At 51.3% G+C, this 19,424-nt stretch overlaps 1 protein-coding gene across 2 annotated transcripts in view; it reads left to right on the top strand.

Moving 5' to 3' along the window:
* Window positions 1-2,196: 2,196 nt before the first annotated feature.
* The window catches only part of RXRG (retinoid X receptor gamma), a 39,034-nt gene continuing 21,806 nt past the window's right edge, over window positions 2,197-19,424 (top strand). The window contains exon 1 of one of the 2 annotated variants that reach the window (XM_041479026.1): window positions 2,197-2,293. In XM_041479026.1, coding sequence (XP_041334960.1) covers window positions 2,197-2,293 — 97 coding nt within the window. Of the gene's footprint in view, window positions 2,294-19,164; window positions 19,400-19,424 lie in introns of those variants that run through there. The other variant, XM_041479027.1, reaches the window with a different exon arrangement.

Here is a 19,424-nt window from a genome sequence, read left to right as displayed (position 1 = left end):
ATTACATCCAAGCTTGTCTCATTGCCTTTATCCTTTCACACATTGTCTTTCCTGGTTCCCCTTCAAAGGGCTGTTGTGAGTCTGTGTCGGAGCAAGAAATTAACTTGTTAGTAATTTATGCATCATTTCCTCCAGCCACATGTATTTAGGGCAAGATCAATAAAATAAAATAAGGAAGCGGGTGCGTATTGTCACTGTGGGGCTGAAATAATTCCTTTGGTATCACTGTAAATCCTTCCCTGGCACACAAGTCCTGCCCATCACCAGTTTGTTTGGCTGGACTGCATCAACAGGACGTCGATTCAGCTCTTTTGTGTGCTTGGAGAGTTCATGTCCTGCTACTTCTGCTCCCAGCCACACAAAGTGCCTCAAGTGAAGATTTTTTTTTTTTTGAGAGAACCGTGTTTTGCAGCCTTTCTTATGGCTCCTGTCGTGGAATTAAAGCTGTGCCATGTCACACTGGAGATTCCTTTCTGGAGCAGCTCCATGCCCTGGCAGCTTCTGTAATGTTTTAGGTCTGAGAAAGGGAAAGGGGTGGGAATAGGGATCTGAGCACCACAGCACAGGGCTCAGCAAATCTCGCTGCTTGTGGGCACTGGGGAGGCAAGCCAGAGTGGATCTGAAAGGTCACTGGCAGATTCGAGGGGATCTGGAGTCCCTGAGCAGTGATCTGACTGCTGGGCAGCCCTTCCTGGCCGAAAACAAAATAAAGAAAAAAAAGGAGGAGTTTGGATCCATCTTACCCACAGCAGTCCAATAAGAGGGGCAATGCTTGTGGTTGATGGAGCACACTGAATTTCTAAAGAGGAATGTCTTTTCTCACCTCCTGGCTTCAATCCAGACTGCCCTGCAGGGTTTCAGCTCCACGAGAACTTGAATTTGAGGAATTTGTTGCAGTTTTAGATTAAGAATTTCCTGAAAAGGCAAGCAAACCCAAAGCAGTGATTTGGCACCCTTGCTAGCTCTGCGTGCCTGGACTCCTGTGGCTGCTTCTCCTGCAGGAGGTGTCCTGGCACTTGGCACTGATAAGGGAAGGGGCTAACTTGGCTTTGGCAGTGCCCTGGCTGCTGCTCCAGACTCTCAAAGTCTCTGGGGGGCAATATCTTCAGACCACTCTGCACTTCGGAGCCTGCATGTTTTGTTGCTGCAAATGTGGAGGAAATCTAGAAGAGGGAGGTGGTTAAAACCCCCCAGCAGGTCTGGCTGGCACCCCAGAGGAATTCTTGGTGGAGCTGGGCTGGGCAGCACAGGGTGTACAGGATGGGGCAGTGGAGGCAGAGCAATCTCGCCCTTCACAACCCCGGCGGTGTTGACACAGCCCGAAGGGGAGCACGAAGGAGATGAGATACCGAGATTATCAGTTGAGACAGGGGAGAGGAATGTTGTTTGCCTGTAGCTCTTCTCCATCAGGACTGGCAAAATCCAAACACGAAGATGTCTGTGCATGGTTAGAGAATGTAACAGAGATAAGCGAGCACAGGAACAAAGCCAGGGGCTCTAACTTCAGCACCAGAAAAACCGGTCGCAGCACAGGCTGCTTGTTTTCTGAAAGCCTCCTGGAGACAAGGGTCTGTCCAGGTCACCTGCAAGAGCTAGGGACACTTCCTAGGAATGTGTACAGAACATTGCTGCCTTCACACCTGCCCCCATTGTCCTCAGACAGCTTCGGTGAGGCAAAAGCAGCTGTACTTGGTCCCCACGGGAGGCCAGTGGTGATGGGGCTGACACTGCCACCTTCTTGATGCTTGTTACCAGGTGGAGTTGGTGCAGATGAGGAAAAAGAGTCAACTAGCAGAGAGAAGGAGGATGGCAGAACGGAGGCAGATGCTCAGACCGTATGGATGGCGGTTGTTGGCTCGGGTTCGTTCCTTTAGGAGCTGGGATTAGAAGAGAAGTGGCTTCCAGGAGACACTTTGTCAGCAGAGCTGCTCTGGACCGACTGCTTGGCGTGGCAGGGCCCTTCCCAGTCAGCCCAGCCCTCCCCAGCCCTCCCCCTGGCATTGCAACATCTCCTGCTTTCCAAAGAGACAGGAGCCTGAAGAGCAAACACAGGAAACCCCAGCCCCGGTCAAGGTCTGGGAGGTAAATTTGTAACTTAGGACAGATTGGGAAGATGCTGCTCTGTAATATGTAAATACTCCTTTCTTTCTCCAACAGCCCAGAGCTGCTGAGGGAGCTGATCCCAAACCTCCCTTCATGGTTGAGTCTGCTGAAGAGACAGGACACAGGTTGGAAATGCAGCCGGGCACGCAGGCTCCTTATTCCCTGGAGACAGGATCCTTCCCTCACTTCTGTAAGTCCTGCCCTGACCTCGGGCTCAGCTGTGGGCTGGGAGGCTGCAGGGGACAGCCCTGGGAGCCTTGCCAAGAGCTGTGGGGTGTGCCCAGCCTCCTGGGCATGCTGCTCCTTTGGCCATCAGTGCCAGCTGAGCAGAGCCTGTATGGGGCTTGAATTGGGCTGCAGGTTTTGGAAAGAAACCCTCATAACATTGTGCTGCACTCTCCACTGCAGGAGAGTCCAGACACTGGAAAAGCTATTTAACAGGAGTGGTGGAGGTGTGATGGCACAGATGGGCTCGGGAAGGAGGTGGCAGCTCTGTCCTTGAAGGTCTCTGATTTGAGGCAGAGAGATGGGCAAGCTGAGCTTTTGTTCCTCTGTGTTTTTTCCAGGCCCATGAGTCTGTGTTTTCCTTCTGCAGTAGAGGAAAAGGAAAGTTTTCAGGGTGTGGAGAGGGACACTGTGTTTATTGATGGCTTATATTAAAGGAGGTCTGGCTCATAAAGGGTAAAAAAGCTCAGGTGGCAGTTACTCATAGAGCTAGTCAAGAGTTTTCCATGAGAATAACACTTTTAACAAAGTGATGGTTCACTAAAAACTGAACCTCTCCCTAGATAAATATTGATTTTGTCAAATATATTAAATATGTGTGTGTATGTGCAGAGAGAGAGAGAGAGAGAATTCCACTGGAAAACTGTCTTAATGGCCTAATTAATTTCAGATCCCTTTGAACCTGGTTTGGGTTTTGATCTGATTCAATGTGTTTCACCACCTCTGCTGCATATGAGCTTTTTGGAATATGTGCATATCAATATTCTGACCAAAAGGAATATATTTACTTGCCTTTATATATTTCCAAGTCACATGAAATATAAACCAGCTACCTCTCTTGCTACTTTATTAGTAAATATGTCACATATCCATATCAATATCAAGTTCAATTATCATCAGCAGGCACACTATTTACCTGATTCCTATACATCAGTGGCACAACGCTGGAACTGATCCAGTCAGATGCAAAGCAACCTTTGCACAAGTTCTGAACTCTGGGAATCAAAACCAACCTGTCTTGGGCAGATGTGTAAGTAAAGGACAGAGAGAAAATTATCTTATTCTCTAAAAAGCTGTCAGCCTACTTTCACCCCTCAGGATGAAGGAAGGCTGCACAAGATCCCTGCTTGGTGCTCAGCCCCAGTCTCAGTTTCAGGTTTAGCTCCCAGACTCTGCTATCTGGGAGTGATCCACGGAGGATTTGTCACCAGCTGCAGCCAGCAGAGCCCAGAGATGGAGTCCAGTGTGTGCTGCCCAAACCAGCTGCAGGTACTCCCCGGCTGGCCCCTTCCACTCTGCATCTGTCAATTAAGCGAGCATCCTTCCCATCCTGACTTTTCCCAGCTGACCTTTTTAAGCTCAGTTGCAGGTTCTTCCCCCTGACAGCTCTGAAGATTCATTCTGAACGCTGCAGAGGCTGTTGGTTTAGGGGAGAGGTCTGCAACCTTTCCCTTCCTCAGAGAGCAGCTCACGCACACCCCAAGCCACCGGCGGGGAGCTGGGAGATGCTGCCTGTGCCCTGGTCCCTGCAGACAGAGAGCTGGGAGCTGGCTTTTGCACGAGAAAGAAATGTCTGGGAGCTGGCTTTTGCACGAGAAAGAAATGTCTGTGCCAAGCCAGGGAGCTGGGAAATCGCAGGTGACTGGAACGGTGGGAAATGGATTTGTAGAGAACTCTTAAAGCTTGACAGAAGGCTCACACAGTGTGGATTTGTATGTAAACTTTGAGATAAGGAATGTTGGCTTAGAAATGCCATGGAATAGGACAGACATTGCTGGGAGAGAAATGGAACTAGAAACAAGTTTCAAAGGATGGTTTGTAAATAAGACTAGATACTTTGGAGAAATAGAGCTATGAAAGATGCACTGTAGTAGGACCCACAAGGGGTAATTTTAGATGATTGGCTTTAAGGCATCTACAGCAAAAGCTGATGGGCCAAGAAACGCTTATAGTGTATTGTAATTAAGAATTAATTGGCTTCTGCCAAGCCAGGGAGCTGGGAAATCGCAGGTGACTGGAACGGTGGGAAATGGATTTGTAGAGAACTCTTAAAGCTTGACAGAAGGCTCACACAGTGTGGATTTGTATGTAAACTTTGAGATAAGGAATGTTGGCTTAGAAATGCCATGGAATAGGACAGACATTGTTGGGAGAGAAATGGAACTAGAAACAAGTTTCAAAGGATGGTTTGTAAATAAGACTAGATACTTTGGAGAAATAGAGCTATGAAAGATGCACTGTAGTAGGACCCACAAGGGGTAATTTTAGATGATTGGCTTTAAGGCATCTACAGCAAAAGCTGATGGGCCAAGAAACGCTTATAGTGTATTGTAATTAAGAATTAATTGGCTTCTGATTGTGATGGCGTGAATGATAACATCTGTATTGTCTCACCCTTCACATGAGACTGAAAAAGGAATAAAAGTTTTTTAAATGCCTCTCGGTTGCCCCCTCTCTGGGTCAGAAAAGGGTAAAATCTGACATGGAACAACAGGAACAACTCCTGCTGCAACTTTCATGTCACTCCAGTGACCTCTGAGGGAGAAGACTTTTCTCACTTGGCTACTCCTTGCAGTGGAGACAGAACATTAAAAACACTTTAATTAGCTAACGAGAAGGTTACTCCTAGGCCAAACCTAGAGTGTTGTAGCAGGCATCACTGCAGTGACAGTGGAAAGGGTGGGAATGTGTTTGTTGCAGATACTTTTTGCTTCAGCCAAAACCCCAAGGACTTTTTTTTACCCACAGGATGAGGCTAGAGGGTGCTTTGGAATTAGAATTCTCTCACCTGGCTATCATGTTGGTTTCTTCCCTTGCTCCTGCTGCTTGCTGGGGTGATTCAGAAGCTGAGCTGAAAGCCTTCCTCGTGTGGCTGGTGTGATGCCTGGCTCTGTAAATCAGACTTTCCCAGTCTTGCCTGGGCTGAGCAAGATCCTGCTGTGCAGGAGGCACTGCAGCCTCCTTGGGAGAGACAGGAGCTGTCTGGAGCAGTTCCTCTGTGCCCTCTCCTGCGTCCAAGGGGCAGTGCAGCAGCTCTGAAGGACCAGGATGCCAAAGCCTGCTCTGTCCTTGATGTCAGTGGTTGCTGAGCACAGCTCTCTCCTCAGACGAGCCCTTCTGCCCTGTGGGGATTTTGGGAAGCTCTTAGCTCCTTTCTTGTTACAGTTTTTTAAAGGGAAGCCTTTGATACAGCTCTGGCAGAAATTGCTCTCACCTTGGCCTGACTCTTCTGAGCTTTCTCCACAAACATGGCTGCATCCTGAACAGCACATTTTAGGGCCAGGTTTTGGATGGTCCATACCTACCTGTGAGGGGTGGCAGAGGTGACAGTGGCATTGTGGGGAGGCCAGGCTGCCTCCACTCCCAACTGGCAGAAGTGCTGTGCTGCCAGGAGTTTTACAAGGGCTTTATCTGTAGTTTTTGTTATAGCTCATTTTACTTTGGTTATGTATGCATTTGTTGCTAGAGTAAAGCCTCTGTTTTGAGTGTTTGGAGGAAGAAAAACATTACACTGCAGATCCTGGAGGAGAAGCTGAGTTCAGAGGGTGAGACAGACTCAGGGGTGGATTCTTCAGTCGTTGGCACCAACCCTGCTGGGCTTGAGGGCACAAAGCCGAAGTGCACAAGGAATCTCAGTCTCCTTCTAAAAACAAACAAAATCCGAGTCTGCCATCCCTGGGGACTGCATGGTGGGTCTGCTGCGAACCCAGAGCGGCTGAAGCTGCCTGGGGAGCTGGGCTGTGTTGAGGTGCAGACTCACTCCTCTCTCCTTGGGTCCCTTTCTTTGGGATCCCCAGTGGAAAGGAGGGCATGGGAGCAAAGATGTCTTGTCTGGGGACTGGGAGCTGTGCTGGCTGGTCCTTTGCATGGGAGCCAGCAGGGTTACAGGAGGGTACAGTGCTGTTTTGGGAGGAAGGCTGCCTCGATGTTTGGCTGGCCCTGAAGGGGTTAAAGCTCAGCCGTTCTGCCCAATCAGTCTGGCTTGCCAGTAATAACCAATTAACGAAGTGTAATTGTGCAAATCCATATGTGGCAGTAATTACCAGAGAGATTAATGGATTCCTTCCTTTCTAAGCGGAGCCCACCGCAGCTTGCCAGCGTCCCCCCGCCACCCGAAAGGGCTCGCAGAGGGGGGACACAGGAGCTGCTCTTCCCTGGGCACTCCGGGGTGAAGCCAAGCGGACAGGGAGGCCCTGTGGGGACTGCCCTGCGCTTGTTTAAATAACCCTTTTCATCTCCCTGCCTCCCTTAGGTACAGCTCGCTGCTCCCTGCCTCGGAGCCGGCCTCCTGAGGACAGTCCGTGCCCAGCCTGTCCAGGCCCGGGCTGCCACGTCCCTGCCCTCCCCATTGTCCATTCATTCCCTGCTCCCCGTCCCCCCTGTTCAGCCCTAATTGCCGCAGAATATCGCCTCTGTTTGCCCTCTTCTTTTGCAGCTTTGTTATTTTAGTCGCAATGGGTAATCCAGCAAACTGTTAAAGGCGTACAGGAGGGGACGGCAGGGCGCTGGGGGCAGGTTTGCAGGCCGGGACGCGGGGTTGTGCTCGGGGAATGGCAGCTCACGGGCAGCCTGGGCCTGACACACGCTCCAGGGTGGCTTCTCTTCAGGATATGTGACCAGAGAAGCCAAGAGTGACTCTGGAGCACGTGAATATTCTCCCCTCCTTCTTGAATGTTATGGTTCTTGGTTCAGGTGTTATGATAAGGTATTTTTTTAATTGAGTTTTGTTGTTGGATTTGGTTTTGATGGGGTATTTTGTTTTTAAAGGATATGTTTTTAAGGTTTACAATGATTTTTATGGGTCGTAGCATGAAGTAGAGAGTAGATTTTTAATTCTGTTGTGGTGGCTTTTATTAGTGTGAGTATGTAGAGTCTGTTTCGGTGGGTTTGAGGTACAGTCCTGTCGTTAATTGGTGAAGTCTAAAAAATATTTATAATTGCATTATTATATAATGCTCCTAATGCTCTGGGGGGTGAAACAGGGCACTGAGCGCTGCTGAGGGAGGAGGGGGAGCATTTGTGGACCTGTCCCTGGCAAATCACCACCTGGGCAACACAGAGCCCTGCACAGCTGCAGCAGCACCGTGAGCGCTGGAGAGGCAGAGCCTTGTGCCAGCCTGGTCAGACCGAACCCCACATCAGTCAGAGGGAGCCGGGAAGAGCTCAGCCCCGTCGCTGGGCTGGGCCATGCTCCCTGGCCCTGACAGGGATCTCGTGCAGAGCCCAGCCCGTGGGGAAGGCTGCTCTGCTGGCTGGGGAGCCATTGTCACCAGCTGCACGCACAGGGCCACACGTGCCCTGGGGCTGGCCGTGCCTGCTCAGCAGGGGATGGGGCAGGTGGCTTCAGTGGGATGCAGGGAGTGGTCACATCACATCTCGTGTCAAACATCCTCCCTGCCTTCCTCTCCAGGCTGAAAAAGGGATGCTGGGGTTTGAACATGGGTCTGTGAGTTTATTTGTTTGTTTGTTTGTTTGCCCTCTGTATGGAGGCTGGGATATGGATTTGTATGGGCCAGGTGAGAGCCTGTCCTGGATGTAAAAAGCTCTCAGACAGAGCCAGGTCAAAGGTCTGTCCGTCTTGAAAATGATGGATGCATCCAGGGAAGACAGGAGCAGAGTGAGTCCCTCCTCCAGCAGTACCCACCAGCAGCCTGAGCTGCTCAGCATCTCCCATCACTGACAAGCTTGTGGGTCCAGGACAGACTGCCCCCAAATCTGTGAGGATACCTGCACAGACATCCCTGCAGAGCACACCTGGCTGTTCTCTGGCAGCCCTGGCCCCATCCACTGCCACACAGATGGTGACAAATGTAAATCTGTCTGTAAATCTTTTTCTTACTGCTGACTTGTTGCAAAGGCCAGGAATGTGGCTGCTCCTAGGGAGTGGCTGTGCAAGGTGCCCATCAGAGACACAAGCAAGGCTCTTCTCCAAGGAGGGTTACAGATGGTGGGGGAGGTTCTGGGAGACTCTTCCCTGAAGGTGATGGGAAGGCACAGAAAAGTGCAAATTCCTACAGGAGTGGGAGAGGTGGAGAACACTGACTGAGATTCTGCTCTTGGGTCTCCTTGCTTGGGGTTCTGGGAGCCAGGCCACACAGATTGCTTGGTTTCCACCCAGGAGAAGGCACCAAGGCCCCTCCTGGCCATTTCAAAGGGATTTTGTTTGTCAGAGAGGTGTGTCTCCTGGAGTCAGCTGAGGCCCTTCACTCTGTTAGCTCTTCCATGTCACCTAACCATGGGTTCATCTATACTCCTCTTCCCTTGCTGCCTGGTTGTCCTGGGTCAGAGGTTATATGTGCCAAAGCATGGCAGGTAAGTGTGTTTCCTGGGTCTGCTCTGCTTGTGGGATCTTTCCTTTCTGGAAGGCTTCCCACTGGGCACAGATGCCTGGGGGGATTCATGGAAATACTCAGGGCACTGAGGGGTGTATCTTGCACAGTCTGGGGTGGGCTTCAAGAGTTGGGTCCTTGCTGCCCTGGATTTTAGGTACCAGGGCTGCCAGATTTAGTAGATAGGTGTGATTTAAAAGCCTCATTACTTAAATGAGCCGTGGAGACTAATTTGTGTGGATATGGCTTGGCTCTTAAATGCCCAGAATTCCTGGTGGGAACACCCCTTGGCCTGTGCTGATTGCCAAACTGTGCTTGGGAACTATCTGATGGGAAGTGCCAGTCTTTGAAACCTACCAGGACAGACCCTGGGACTGCTGAATTTATCAACCTTTGAGGGTGTGCTGCTGGTCTGGAAAACTTAAGGCCTGAAAAGAGACCAGGATCCAGATTTTTCAGCTGGGATATGTCTGGCTGGCAGAGGAGACAGCTCTGGGGAGAAGCTGATCTTCAGGGCTTGCTTTAATAAGCTGACTTAAGTCAGTGCACATCAGTTCAGTGCCAGTACTTGAGTGTGCCCACATCATCCCAGGTCATTTCCTTGCTTCTGCTGTGTAGAGGCTGCTCCTTCTGCTCAGAGGCTCAAAAGGACAGGGCCAAAATGTGTGGCTGCTGCTCTTTTCTCTCCCTCTCTTTTTACTGAGAAGGGGTTGAGGGGCAAAGAGCAGATATTCGACAGCAAATGTCATTCCACATCCCTGCAAATTCCTCCTTGCTGTTGGGCTGTCATGTGTGGTGTGGTCTGTCCCTGCCTTGATCCTGGGCTGTTCCTTTCTTTGGAGCATGGGGAATTTTGTCATGCTCCCACCAGTGGATTTTCCATTTGGTACAGGGGAACTTGTGGCTTTTGAGGAGAGAGGACGAAAGGCAAAGGAGGGCATTGACGAGGAAAGGGATGCTCACTGCAGCTGGCTCCCAACCCACCCCTGTGCTGCACAGGGCTGTGAAGGGACTTAAACACCTTCTGCAGGGGAACCTTTCTTGCTGGAGAACATCTTGGCTGAGTTTCATGTGGTGTTTGTCTCCCTTTGGCTGCCACCAGAAGGTGAGTCCCGGGGGAAGGACAGCTGCTAGGGCAGATGAGAGCTGTGTCTGTGTGGGCAAGGCAAAGGGGAGGCTTGGTCCTCTGCATCTCAAACAGACTGGGCTGGCAGAGTCTGCTGGAATTGGTTGCACCTATAAAGAGATAACCTCAAAATTAACCTGTTGCTTTTCTGTGTAAGGGAAATGTCTGCATGGCTGAGAGGACAGGCACAAGCTACCAAGAGTGGAGTGGTTTGGGCCACCAGTGGAGGCAGAGACAGTGAGGGCTGAGCTCTTCACATCCTCCTTCTCCTTTTTTTTTTTTACTGCCAGTTCATGAAGGGATTTTTTGGGTTTGCTCACCTTAAATACATCATTTTATGCCTCATTGCTTGGGTTGTGCTTCATTTCTTCCAATTACCATGCCTGGGTTGTGTCTCCAGGTCTGGTGTTCGTGGAGAGGCTGCGTGGGCACATCTGTACCAGAGCACGGACATGGCTGCATCTCTGGGCAAAGATGGGCTCTGGTTTACTGGCTGGGGGGGTGTGGTGTGGGGCTTTTATTCCCTGATGACTCAGAGGCATGGCAGGTGTGAGCTGGGGGCTTGCATGGTCGAGGTTGTTGGATTGGGGTATTTGGAGCAATGGAAACTTGTTCCAAAGCTTGCCTGAAATTCCTGAGTGGAGTTCAGGAGACCCATCCCCAGGAATCCTGTGTCATTACAGAAGCAGGAGATCTTTGTGCATGAGGGGAGACAGCAAAGCCTTAAGAAACCTGCCTCTCCCTCCTTGAGGACACACTTGGGTTTTAGTGGTATTTGATTTCCTTCCCTGCTCTCAGAGGATCCAATGGACAGGAAGAAATCTACTGTAAAAGGGGTTAATGTGCCAATGGCACCTGCAGAAGTGAAGTGGAGGTGGGATCCAGGTGAGCTGTCTGAGGAGCTCCAGGAGCTCCAGGAATCCTGTGAGAGGGGCAGCTTCCCACTGTGGCTAGCAGCAAATGCCTCATTGACTGGAGCAAGGAGTAAACTCCAAAAACAGCTGCCTGAGAAGTGCTGACTGGAGCTGTGCCATGGTGATTTGGTGGATGTGACTTTTGGGCCCTTGGTCCACATCTAAAGCTCTGTGGCCATGTGACCCGTAGCGCTAATTTGGCATAAATGCCCTCTCCTTCCTCAGATCTTTTCAAATTATTGTAATGGGGCCAATTTGATAAGGCAGGCTTTATCCTGGACCAGATCTGCTGGCTGCCAGAGAGCAGACTCTGTTGGAGACATGTAAGGAGAGACAGGAGTGATTCAGAGAAAGCTGGAGCCCTCACTGTGGCATTAATTTGACAGTGTGCAGTCAGAGGCTCACACCTGACCCAGGCAGAGCTCAGTGCACAAACCCAGTGTGAACAAGCTTGAAGCTGTGGCCTTTCTTGGAGAGAACACGAATCAGAGATCCAAAAGTACCTGCTGAGCTCCCCTCTCCCATGGCAGGACCCAGAGGGACCTGGGATTAGATTCTTATGATAGATATGAATTTTCTGGGCTTTTGGGACCTGCCTGCTGTGGCTGGGACCTTGGGGACCCATGGCTGTGCCCTCAGCCATGAAGGCACTGGTGCTAGCCCTTGATGTGTAGCTGTTCCTCTTGGATGCCTCCAGCCTTCCTCCCCTGAGAAAGGAGCTACTCCAAGCAGAAATAACCCCTGTTACCTTGAACTCCAGGACAGCCACGTTTGCCTGTCAGGTATAAATAGACCATTTGAGGCAGCTGGACGTGATGGAGATTGACAGGTTGTCTCGGGAGTTTTGCACTTGCTGAAGCAGGAGGAAATGTAAAAACATCAACGTGGGGATGCACAGCATGAGAGCAGCAAGCAAAGCCCCCCAGCTGCACAGCAGGCTGTGCCACCTGCCAGGGAGGATGCAGGTGGGGGCCCTTGGTGGCCCTGAGCAGGGCACTGCTGTGACAAGACCTTCCCTGAGCCCTGCAAGGTCCAGCAGATGCCTTCTGTGTCACCCAGCTCAGCCTCTGGCCAACAAGTCTGCTCACAGAAATCCAGGTTTCCCAGCAAAAAGAGAATAAAGAATGAAGCAGGATCAAGGGGGGGAAAAAAGGGGTTGACAGTTTTCCAGACGTTCTGTAGAGATGGGTAGGGGGACCAAGTTTCACTTAGGTAGTTTATTTCTAGGTAGGCAAAGAAGCCTCTAAATTAGGATTTATTTGTGACTGAGGATTGCCTTTTAAATTTTTTTAAAGTACTTGTCCCCACAAACAATAATGGAGGGATAACCTGGACAAGGAACATCTGTTGAGATGCTTTGTCTGAAAAATGGTTGTGGGAAAACTGGGAAATTGCATGGGCTGTGTCTTTCAAGATTTCCCTGAGAACCCTGTTTTTTTGGTTATTTTTTTTTTTTCAGCAGATGAGGAAACCCTGGTTAGGGTGTAGTTTTCCTTGAAGGAAGATGACAGGCATTTTGCAGAAATCTCAGCTTCACATCATGTGAATAGCAGGGTTAAAGATGGGCTTGTGTTTAAATGACAGCCTGTGTGTTCTCAGGTGTTCTGAGTGGAAAGTTTGCTTGCAGGGTGGTATCAAGGAGGTATCAAGTGAACCTTTCTTCACCTGCCCTTCGACTATCCCTTGCTGAACACCAAATGACTTGTCAAGGTGAACTCAAGAGGTGAGTGTTCTTTTCCCAACAAAATCTCTTCTGGACACAAGGCCTTTTTGTCAGAGACCTGCTTTTGGATCTGAGTGACTTCAGCACTTGCACATAGAAATCCTCACTTCATTCAGTGCTCATCCAGCTTGGAATCCTGGTTTTACAGTACAGGTTGCTGTCCTGTATCATGGACAAGAGAAATAAGGTGCTTCCCTTCAAGTGTGAGGGATGGGGGACTATCCCAATTGGAATGCTGTGGCTCCTTTTTGTCTCTCTGATCTTTATTCCAGGAAAGGTAAAAAGTCGGAGTGACCTGTCTGAAAGCAAGGAGAGAGCTGTGTACTCCCAAACTCTAAGCTTCCACTCTCTCAGCCCCACCACTGCTTCAGGATACAATGCATGCCCAAACTCCTGTGTGCTGCAGCACAAATCCCCTGCATCACAGGCTTGCTCATTCCCCTGCAAGCCCAACCCAAAGCAGCCGAAGCAGCCCAAATTCCAAAGCCCAACCCAAAGCAGCCCAAGTTCCCCTGCAAGCCCAAAGCTTTTGACAAAGTCTTATTTTCCAGAGGATCCAAATGGCCACTTCTTTGGGTCCACCTTCCCAGGAACACTTTGCTGCATGCTTTTCCATGACGCTGCTGACCTTTCTGCTCCGGCAAGGGGGAGTCTCTGGGAAGCACATAGACAGTGATTCTTCACTGGGACAAAGGCCGGGATTGTTGGCAGCTTGACGCCCCAGAAAGTGTCTAATTGACTCGACTCTCTCTCTAGCTGGGCTCCCAATGGATTTTCTGCCTCAGGATATCTCGGCTTTATAGTGGACCTGTTGTTTTTGCTGCCCTCATGATATTGAAAAGTGCATTGTTGGAGCAGGGAGCGGGAGTCCGAGCGGACGCGCCGCGGGAGCGCCTGCCGCCCCGCCAGCCGCGGCCAGCAGCGCCACGGGGCCACCTGCCAGCCTCACTCGGGGGCTCCAAACTCTCCTGGAGCATCCCCTTGGCTTGATGGGTACAGCTGACAGGCCTAAATCTGCCCTTTGCTTCTCAGGGAGCATCAGCATGGAAATATCTCTGCTGGTTTAGCGATATTTGTTCAGCCTGATGCCTTGGAGTGGCTGCTAGAACAGAGGCTGGACAAGATGAAGAGAGTAAAAGTGGGTATTTATTGAAGGTCTTCAATAGGCACACCTTGGGCAGCCACGAGCCTCTGGGGGGCTACACCCAGGACGGACAATGGTCATGAGTTTTTCATACAGTTATAGGTTTAGTCCATTTACATATCAGGGGTTAATCCTCCAATTACAACTTCAGGTAATGAAGTCAAACACCCCCAGTTTGCTCCCCCAGTTCACTGTTGTTTACATCTCTCGGTGCCTGAGACAATAAGGTGTCCTTGAGTTTCAGTACCAGAGAGGAATTGTTTTGTCTGAATAAAATGGGAAAACTGCAGCTAACAGGCTATGGGATTTTAGAGTTATACACTAAAGCAGCACAGGATCTGAAAAATATAAAAGCTGAATGCTAAGGCATCAACTCCAGTGTGGGCTTGGCCCAAGTGCCTTTGGGCTGGGCAGAGGCCTTGTCAGGTTTCTCTGTCACCTTGCACAAATGCCTGGGAGTGCTTTACCTTCATCTGTGTCAAAAGACCCAAGTGCCACCACTGGTGCCTGTCTGAGGAGGTAATTCCCTGCAGGACTGGGCAGCTGGGCTCCGCAACCAGCAAAGCTGCTGGAGGTGCTTAGGCAGGCGTAAGAGGATTCGGTGACACCGCTGATTAGTGTCCAGGGCCTCATTAGGGTGCTGGTAATTGCAGTCTCCCAAGGTTTAAACAGGCTTCTTTAAATCTGCCCTCAGAGGCTGCGCTTGGCTGCATGGGACGGTGCTTTCTGCAAGGTAGGCAGTGCCCTCCCTCCCTGGAGCAGCCTGGCACTGGGGATGATGGCCCTGGCCCTGACACCTTGGGGATGGCACTCACACTGGGTGGCAGCTGTAGGGCTCAGGGAGAGAGAGGGAAGGCCTGGAGAGAAGGAGAGGGCAGGCTGTGCTCCTGCAGGTGTGTTTGTGGTGCTGCTGCTTGAATGTGCTGCTGTCGGTAATTGCATTAGCCCGGTGGGGCTCTGGGCTTAATTTCATTAGCTTGGTGTCTGTGGTTATTGCTGGACATGAGGAAGGGCAGGGATGGATGGGGAAGGGCTGATGCAGCAGCTCCCTTCCTCTCCATCTCCAAGGAGGCAACTTGCTTTTGGTGACTTGTGCCTGTCCCGGGCCAGTGCTACGGACCAGTGCAACACATGGATGAGGTTGGCTCAATCCACTTTGCCAGCCTGGAGAAATCCAGAAATTCAAGTCCCTGCTCTGGCACTGACTTCCTCTTTGGCCCTGAGTAGGTCGCCTGGTGCCTGTGTCACCCTCAGAGGCCAGCAGGGAGGAGAATGGGCATTTTGGCTCTTGGGGCGCTCAGCCTGGTAGCCCTTATTGCACCTTATTAGGTGCCCCAGCTCTAACACCCGCACCCCATAGAACGTGGGTTTTCCCTGGAATTCTGTCACTCTGGAGCAGTGTGGCAGGAGGAAGATGAATGCTGTGGGATTGTAAGAGCTGCAACCTTTTTATTTGGTCATATGTGTGGCATCAGTATATGCACAGACTGCTTTTGCCTTTAAACAAAGATGGGGTGGGTCTTGACGGAATTCTCGAACATACTTGGGATTTTCCTAGTTCAAGGAAAAGGGACCATATTTACTTTCCAGCTTTCCTGGTTCTGGCACAAAGTGGGATAAAATTATTCCCCTGTAGGCCCTTATGAAGTCAGGCTCCAGAGACCAGCATCCTAAAGGCTTGGTGGGGCAGTACTGGTGGTGGAGTTCTTTGAGATGCCATTGCAGCACACTCAGAAATATTATCTACAGTACAGTGGCCTTGGAAAGTTACTTGGGAGGTGAGTGAGTGAGCCGGGGATCCCAACACAACATTAGCATCTTGGTTGGCTTGAACAGCTCTGCTTTGTCAGGAATCCTGCTCTGACTGATGCCCCCATGTGTGGCTGCTGGATGCCCCCTGGCAGCACTGAATCCCATCTGAGTGTTGCATGGCCATGGTTTTCCTTCCTAAATTAACAGTGGCAGTCATAACGTCTTCTCCTTTTACACAGCAATGAGGACTGGCAGGGGAATAAAAAGCTTTTAATACTCTGAAGCTGTGAAATGTGCTATTCTACAAGAAACTGAGGGGCTGCCTCTGTAAGGTCCTGCAGTACTGCTTAAGAGAGGCTGGGCTGGCTCCTAGAGTCTGTCTGTCACAGACTGACTTGGGTGCAGGGACTGGAACTTCTCCACACTCCAAAATCCATGGTGGTCTCCTAAATTAATTGCCTTCCACTTGATTTGCCTGAGGAAAGGGCCTGGAGAGGTTTCCTTGAAGTTGCTCTGTGTGTGCATGTGTTCTGCAGTGCTAAGCACTCACTAACCCAGATCTGCTAAAAATCAATAAAGTAATCCACTTACTGCTTGGGACTGCCAACCTTTTTAAGGAGCTCAGTGCTGTTTTGTCTTCTTTCCTCTCCCAAAGAAAGAAAAGAGCTGTGGGGAAGGGGGTGCTGACAGAGCTGGTCTAAAATCAGGCTCTTTGCTCTGGGCAGATCAATAAAAATAATTCCCTACTAAAACTTCATTAGCATGGAATTAAAGCCGCTGAGATCCCGCGTGCTGGGTGAGAATAAATGGTACTGCTAAACCTCGGCACGGCTGGTGCTCAGAACGCAAAGCTGCTCACACCTCCCCGTTCCCAGGGCATGCAGCTGCCTCTGCCCCTGCCTGGCCAGGGCACAAACCCTCCTGTCCAGCCTGAGGGCAGGGGACAAGGCAGGCTGGCATGGCAGGGAGGTGTGACTCGAGCAGGTGGAAGCGAAACTGGTGTGCAAGAGCGGATTTGTGTCAGAACAGCATCCGAGTCCTGAGTGCTGGTGGGCACCTGGGGACCAGGGGCACAAGGCCATTCTGCCTCTCCGCATGGGGGCTGGACAGGCATGCCAGAGCTTTCCCATGACACCAGATCAGAGAAACATCCCTCTGGCAGGTCGTGTGTGGGGCTGCACAAAGTCCCTCTCTCATATGGAAGTTTTGGATCTTATCGAGCACATGTTTGTGTGTGTGTGTGAAAAATACCTTCTTTTGAAAGCAGGTTGTTTGCTAGGCTTTTTTGATTGAAAAATGTTTCTTTCAGTCTTGTGACAGAGGGAAAAAAACTTGCCCTGCTGAGAAATCCAATTTTCTATCAGGAGATTGAAACAAGCCACCTTGCAGCCTGTTCCTCAGCAGTGCCCTGGGTTCCTGCCTGCAGGGCATTGAGGAATCCCTGCCTGGTGCCTGGTTTTTGCTTCCTGCTCCTAACAAGGATCCCCAGCGTGGCTGTTAAAGGACAGCAGAGGAGGCAAAGCCAGTGTTATCCTGAAACAGCAAACTTTGCTGATGGGTTAGGAATCTTTGTGGTTGCTGGGATTGACACCACTTGGATTAGACAGGGTGGAGTGTGGGGCAGCCTCCACTGAAACAGGAGCTGTGCCTACATCTCCTGCACCTGGATGCAGCTGTGAACACTGGAAGGACTGGCCTGAGCTGAGGACATTCACTGGGGATGGCCTTGTTGTCTGTTGGGGTGGTGGCAGGGCAGGACACCAGCTCAGCTGAACAGGAGAGGGACAGGACACAGCACCACACAGTCAGATGCTGCTGTGCTGTGCCCTTGTGCTGGTCATCAAACCCTTTGGTCTCCCTTCCCCAGGGCTCAAAACTTGTGGCCAGCGAGAGGGATGTGTGCTCAGCTGCCTCTCTAAAACCAGTTCTGCAGTGCCATTAATGTTTGTGCAGTAAAACAAATGAGATGTGAAAGGTGGCCAGATAGAAAATCCAAGAGTGATCTCTGCTGTTTGTATTCCCCCTGCAAGACTGCAGTTGCTTGGTGGTTTTTTTGCCTCAGTAGAACCTACTCTGAATACTGATCTCTTGGTTGTTTTTTTGTTTCTTTAACTGTGAGAAAAAAGAAGGTGTGTGTAAACCTAGGCCACAGCTAAGGGGCTATAGAGAATGCTGATACTACTGCCTGCAAACCTCCTTGCTCCTGACAGCAGGCAGCTTATCCATTTGTTCTGCTGTGTGGAGATGCACTCCCAAGTGTTAGGTTCCCATTCCCAGGTAAACTCTAAGCCCTGGAGCTGATCTGATGTACCTGGCGACCATAAAGAGCTGTGCATCCACGCCACGGTGTCCTCCCAGTACTGCACATCACCAAGTCCTCACACACAGATGCAGAGCAGGAATTGGAGGAAAGAAAATCACCTTTTAAAAATAAAGGTTGTTAACATAAGGGAGAGGATGAACCCTTTCCCTTGCCTAAATCTAGCTAGAGACAAATGGATGTGGCAAAGGATGCAAACAATGAGAGCAAAGGAAGAAACAGAGCTAACAAGGGCAACCTTTCCTTCTCCTGCAGACGTGGTACCTCAGGGCTGACTGCACCTCAGCCAGCATCTGCCTGAGCTGCTGCTGGGTGCTCCGAGCAGCTCCGGGCTGGCAGAATCCATGCCCTCCCCTTCCAGCATGCTTTGTGCCAAAGGGCAAAATGGGTCCTGGGGTGACCTGGAGGGAGACCAGAAGGCCTTCATAGGATGGCAAACATCCTAATCTGCTCTTCCTTTTTTTTGTCTTGCTGCTTGCATGCCATGCTCCCCACGGTCCCCTGGGAAGGCCAAGCCCCTCGCTAGCCCCTTTCTCTGCCGTGTGGCTGGTGGCAATGACAGGTCTGCAAGCCACCTTCTCCTCCAGCACACATGTAAGTGCAGACCTCTGGCAAAATTGCTCCCTTCTCCATTTGAGGTGGCTTCATTTGAGGCTTCCCAGATCAGACCCCAGAATCAGTGGGCTGTGCTGTATCCCTGCCTCTCCCCGGAGCTGGGGGAGTTGGGCTGGGGTTTTCCAGTCAGGGAACTGGGGCTGTTCCTGACCCGGAGCACCAGGCACTGGAGGGGGCAGTGCTGGGGACCGCATGTGGCTCTGCCCCTGGCAGCTGGCTGCTTGTTGCTGCTTATTCCTGCACATTTCCCGCAGAACTTCATTGTCGGGAGGGCTGGGCATTAGATGAAGTTGTGGACGTGGGTCTGGGGCTGTCTGAAGCCCTGCTGTGAACTTTACTGGGCTCTGTCCTGTGTCCCACCTCCTCTCACCCCACAGCTTTAGCAACCGGTTAAGGAGGCTTTTGGTGTGGTTTGCGTGTCTTTTGTACTCCTTGGGGTGCGGCAGGGGATGAGAGCTGAGCTGCCAGCTCTGCTAACCCCGGGAAGGTCCTGCTGCTCCTCAGCCTTGCATTTCCTAGGGGTGGCTGCAGCCCAGCACCACCGTGCCGTGATTTCGGGGGCACAGCTGCGGCAGGATCTGGTGTGGGATGCGGGCGTGGATGTGCAACTCCTCCCGGGCACGGCTCCTCCTTTCCCTGGCCACAGACACCATCCACATGGCCAGAGCTGCTGGAACCAACACTGGCGGATCAGCAAATCCCCCCCTCCTTCCCACCATGCTCCTCCCCTGAAGAACTTAACCTCTCCCCCTCCTCCCAATTCCCGATCTATACCGGAGCCGCCGAGCATTGATTGGCGTCTCCGCCGGGCGATTATGCCACGAGCCCGGAGCGCCGGGAATTCGCAGGGAGCCGAGCCAGCCGAGCACGGGAGCCGGCTCTGAGCGGGGGAACAAGGGGATGGCTGGGCCCCGGCTGCTGCGGGGGTGAAGCGAGGATGAGCCCGCGGCGGGAGGAAGCTGCCCCGGCACCCTCGAGAGCCCCCGCTGCTGCGGGGCCATGCCCCCAGCCCCGCGGGCTGCGCCGCGCTCCGGCCGGCTGTGAAGTTTAGAGGAGGCAGCCCTGTTGAGAAGGGAGAGCGATGAACTGAAGATTAAACATGTATGGGAATTATCCTCACTTCATTAAGTTTCCTGCGGGCTTTGGCAGTAAGTGTTTTACTTGCGTTTGCCT

Source organism: Pyrgilauda ruficollis, unplaced genomic scaffold (genome assembly GCF_017590135.1).
Source record: "Pyrgilauda ruficollis isolate IOZ18807 unplaced genomic scaffold, ASM1759013v1 scaffold47, whole genome shotgun sequence".
Classification (NCBI taxonomy): Eukaryota; Metazoa; Chordata; class Aves; order Passeriformes; family Passeridae; genus Pyrgilauda; species Pyrgilauda ruficollis.
This window is presented reverse-complemented; position numbering and strand designations above follow the sequence as displayed.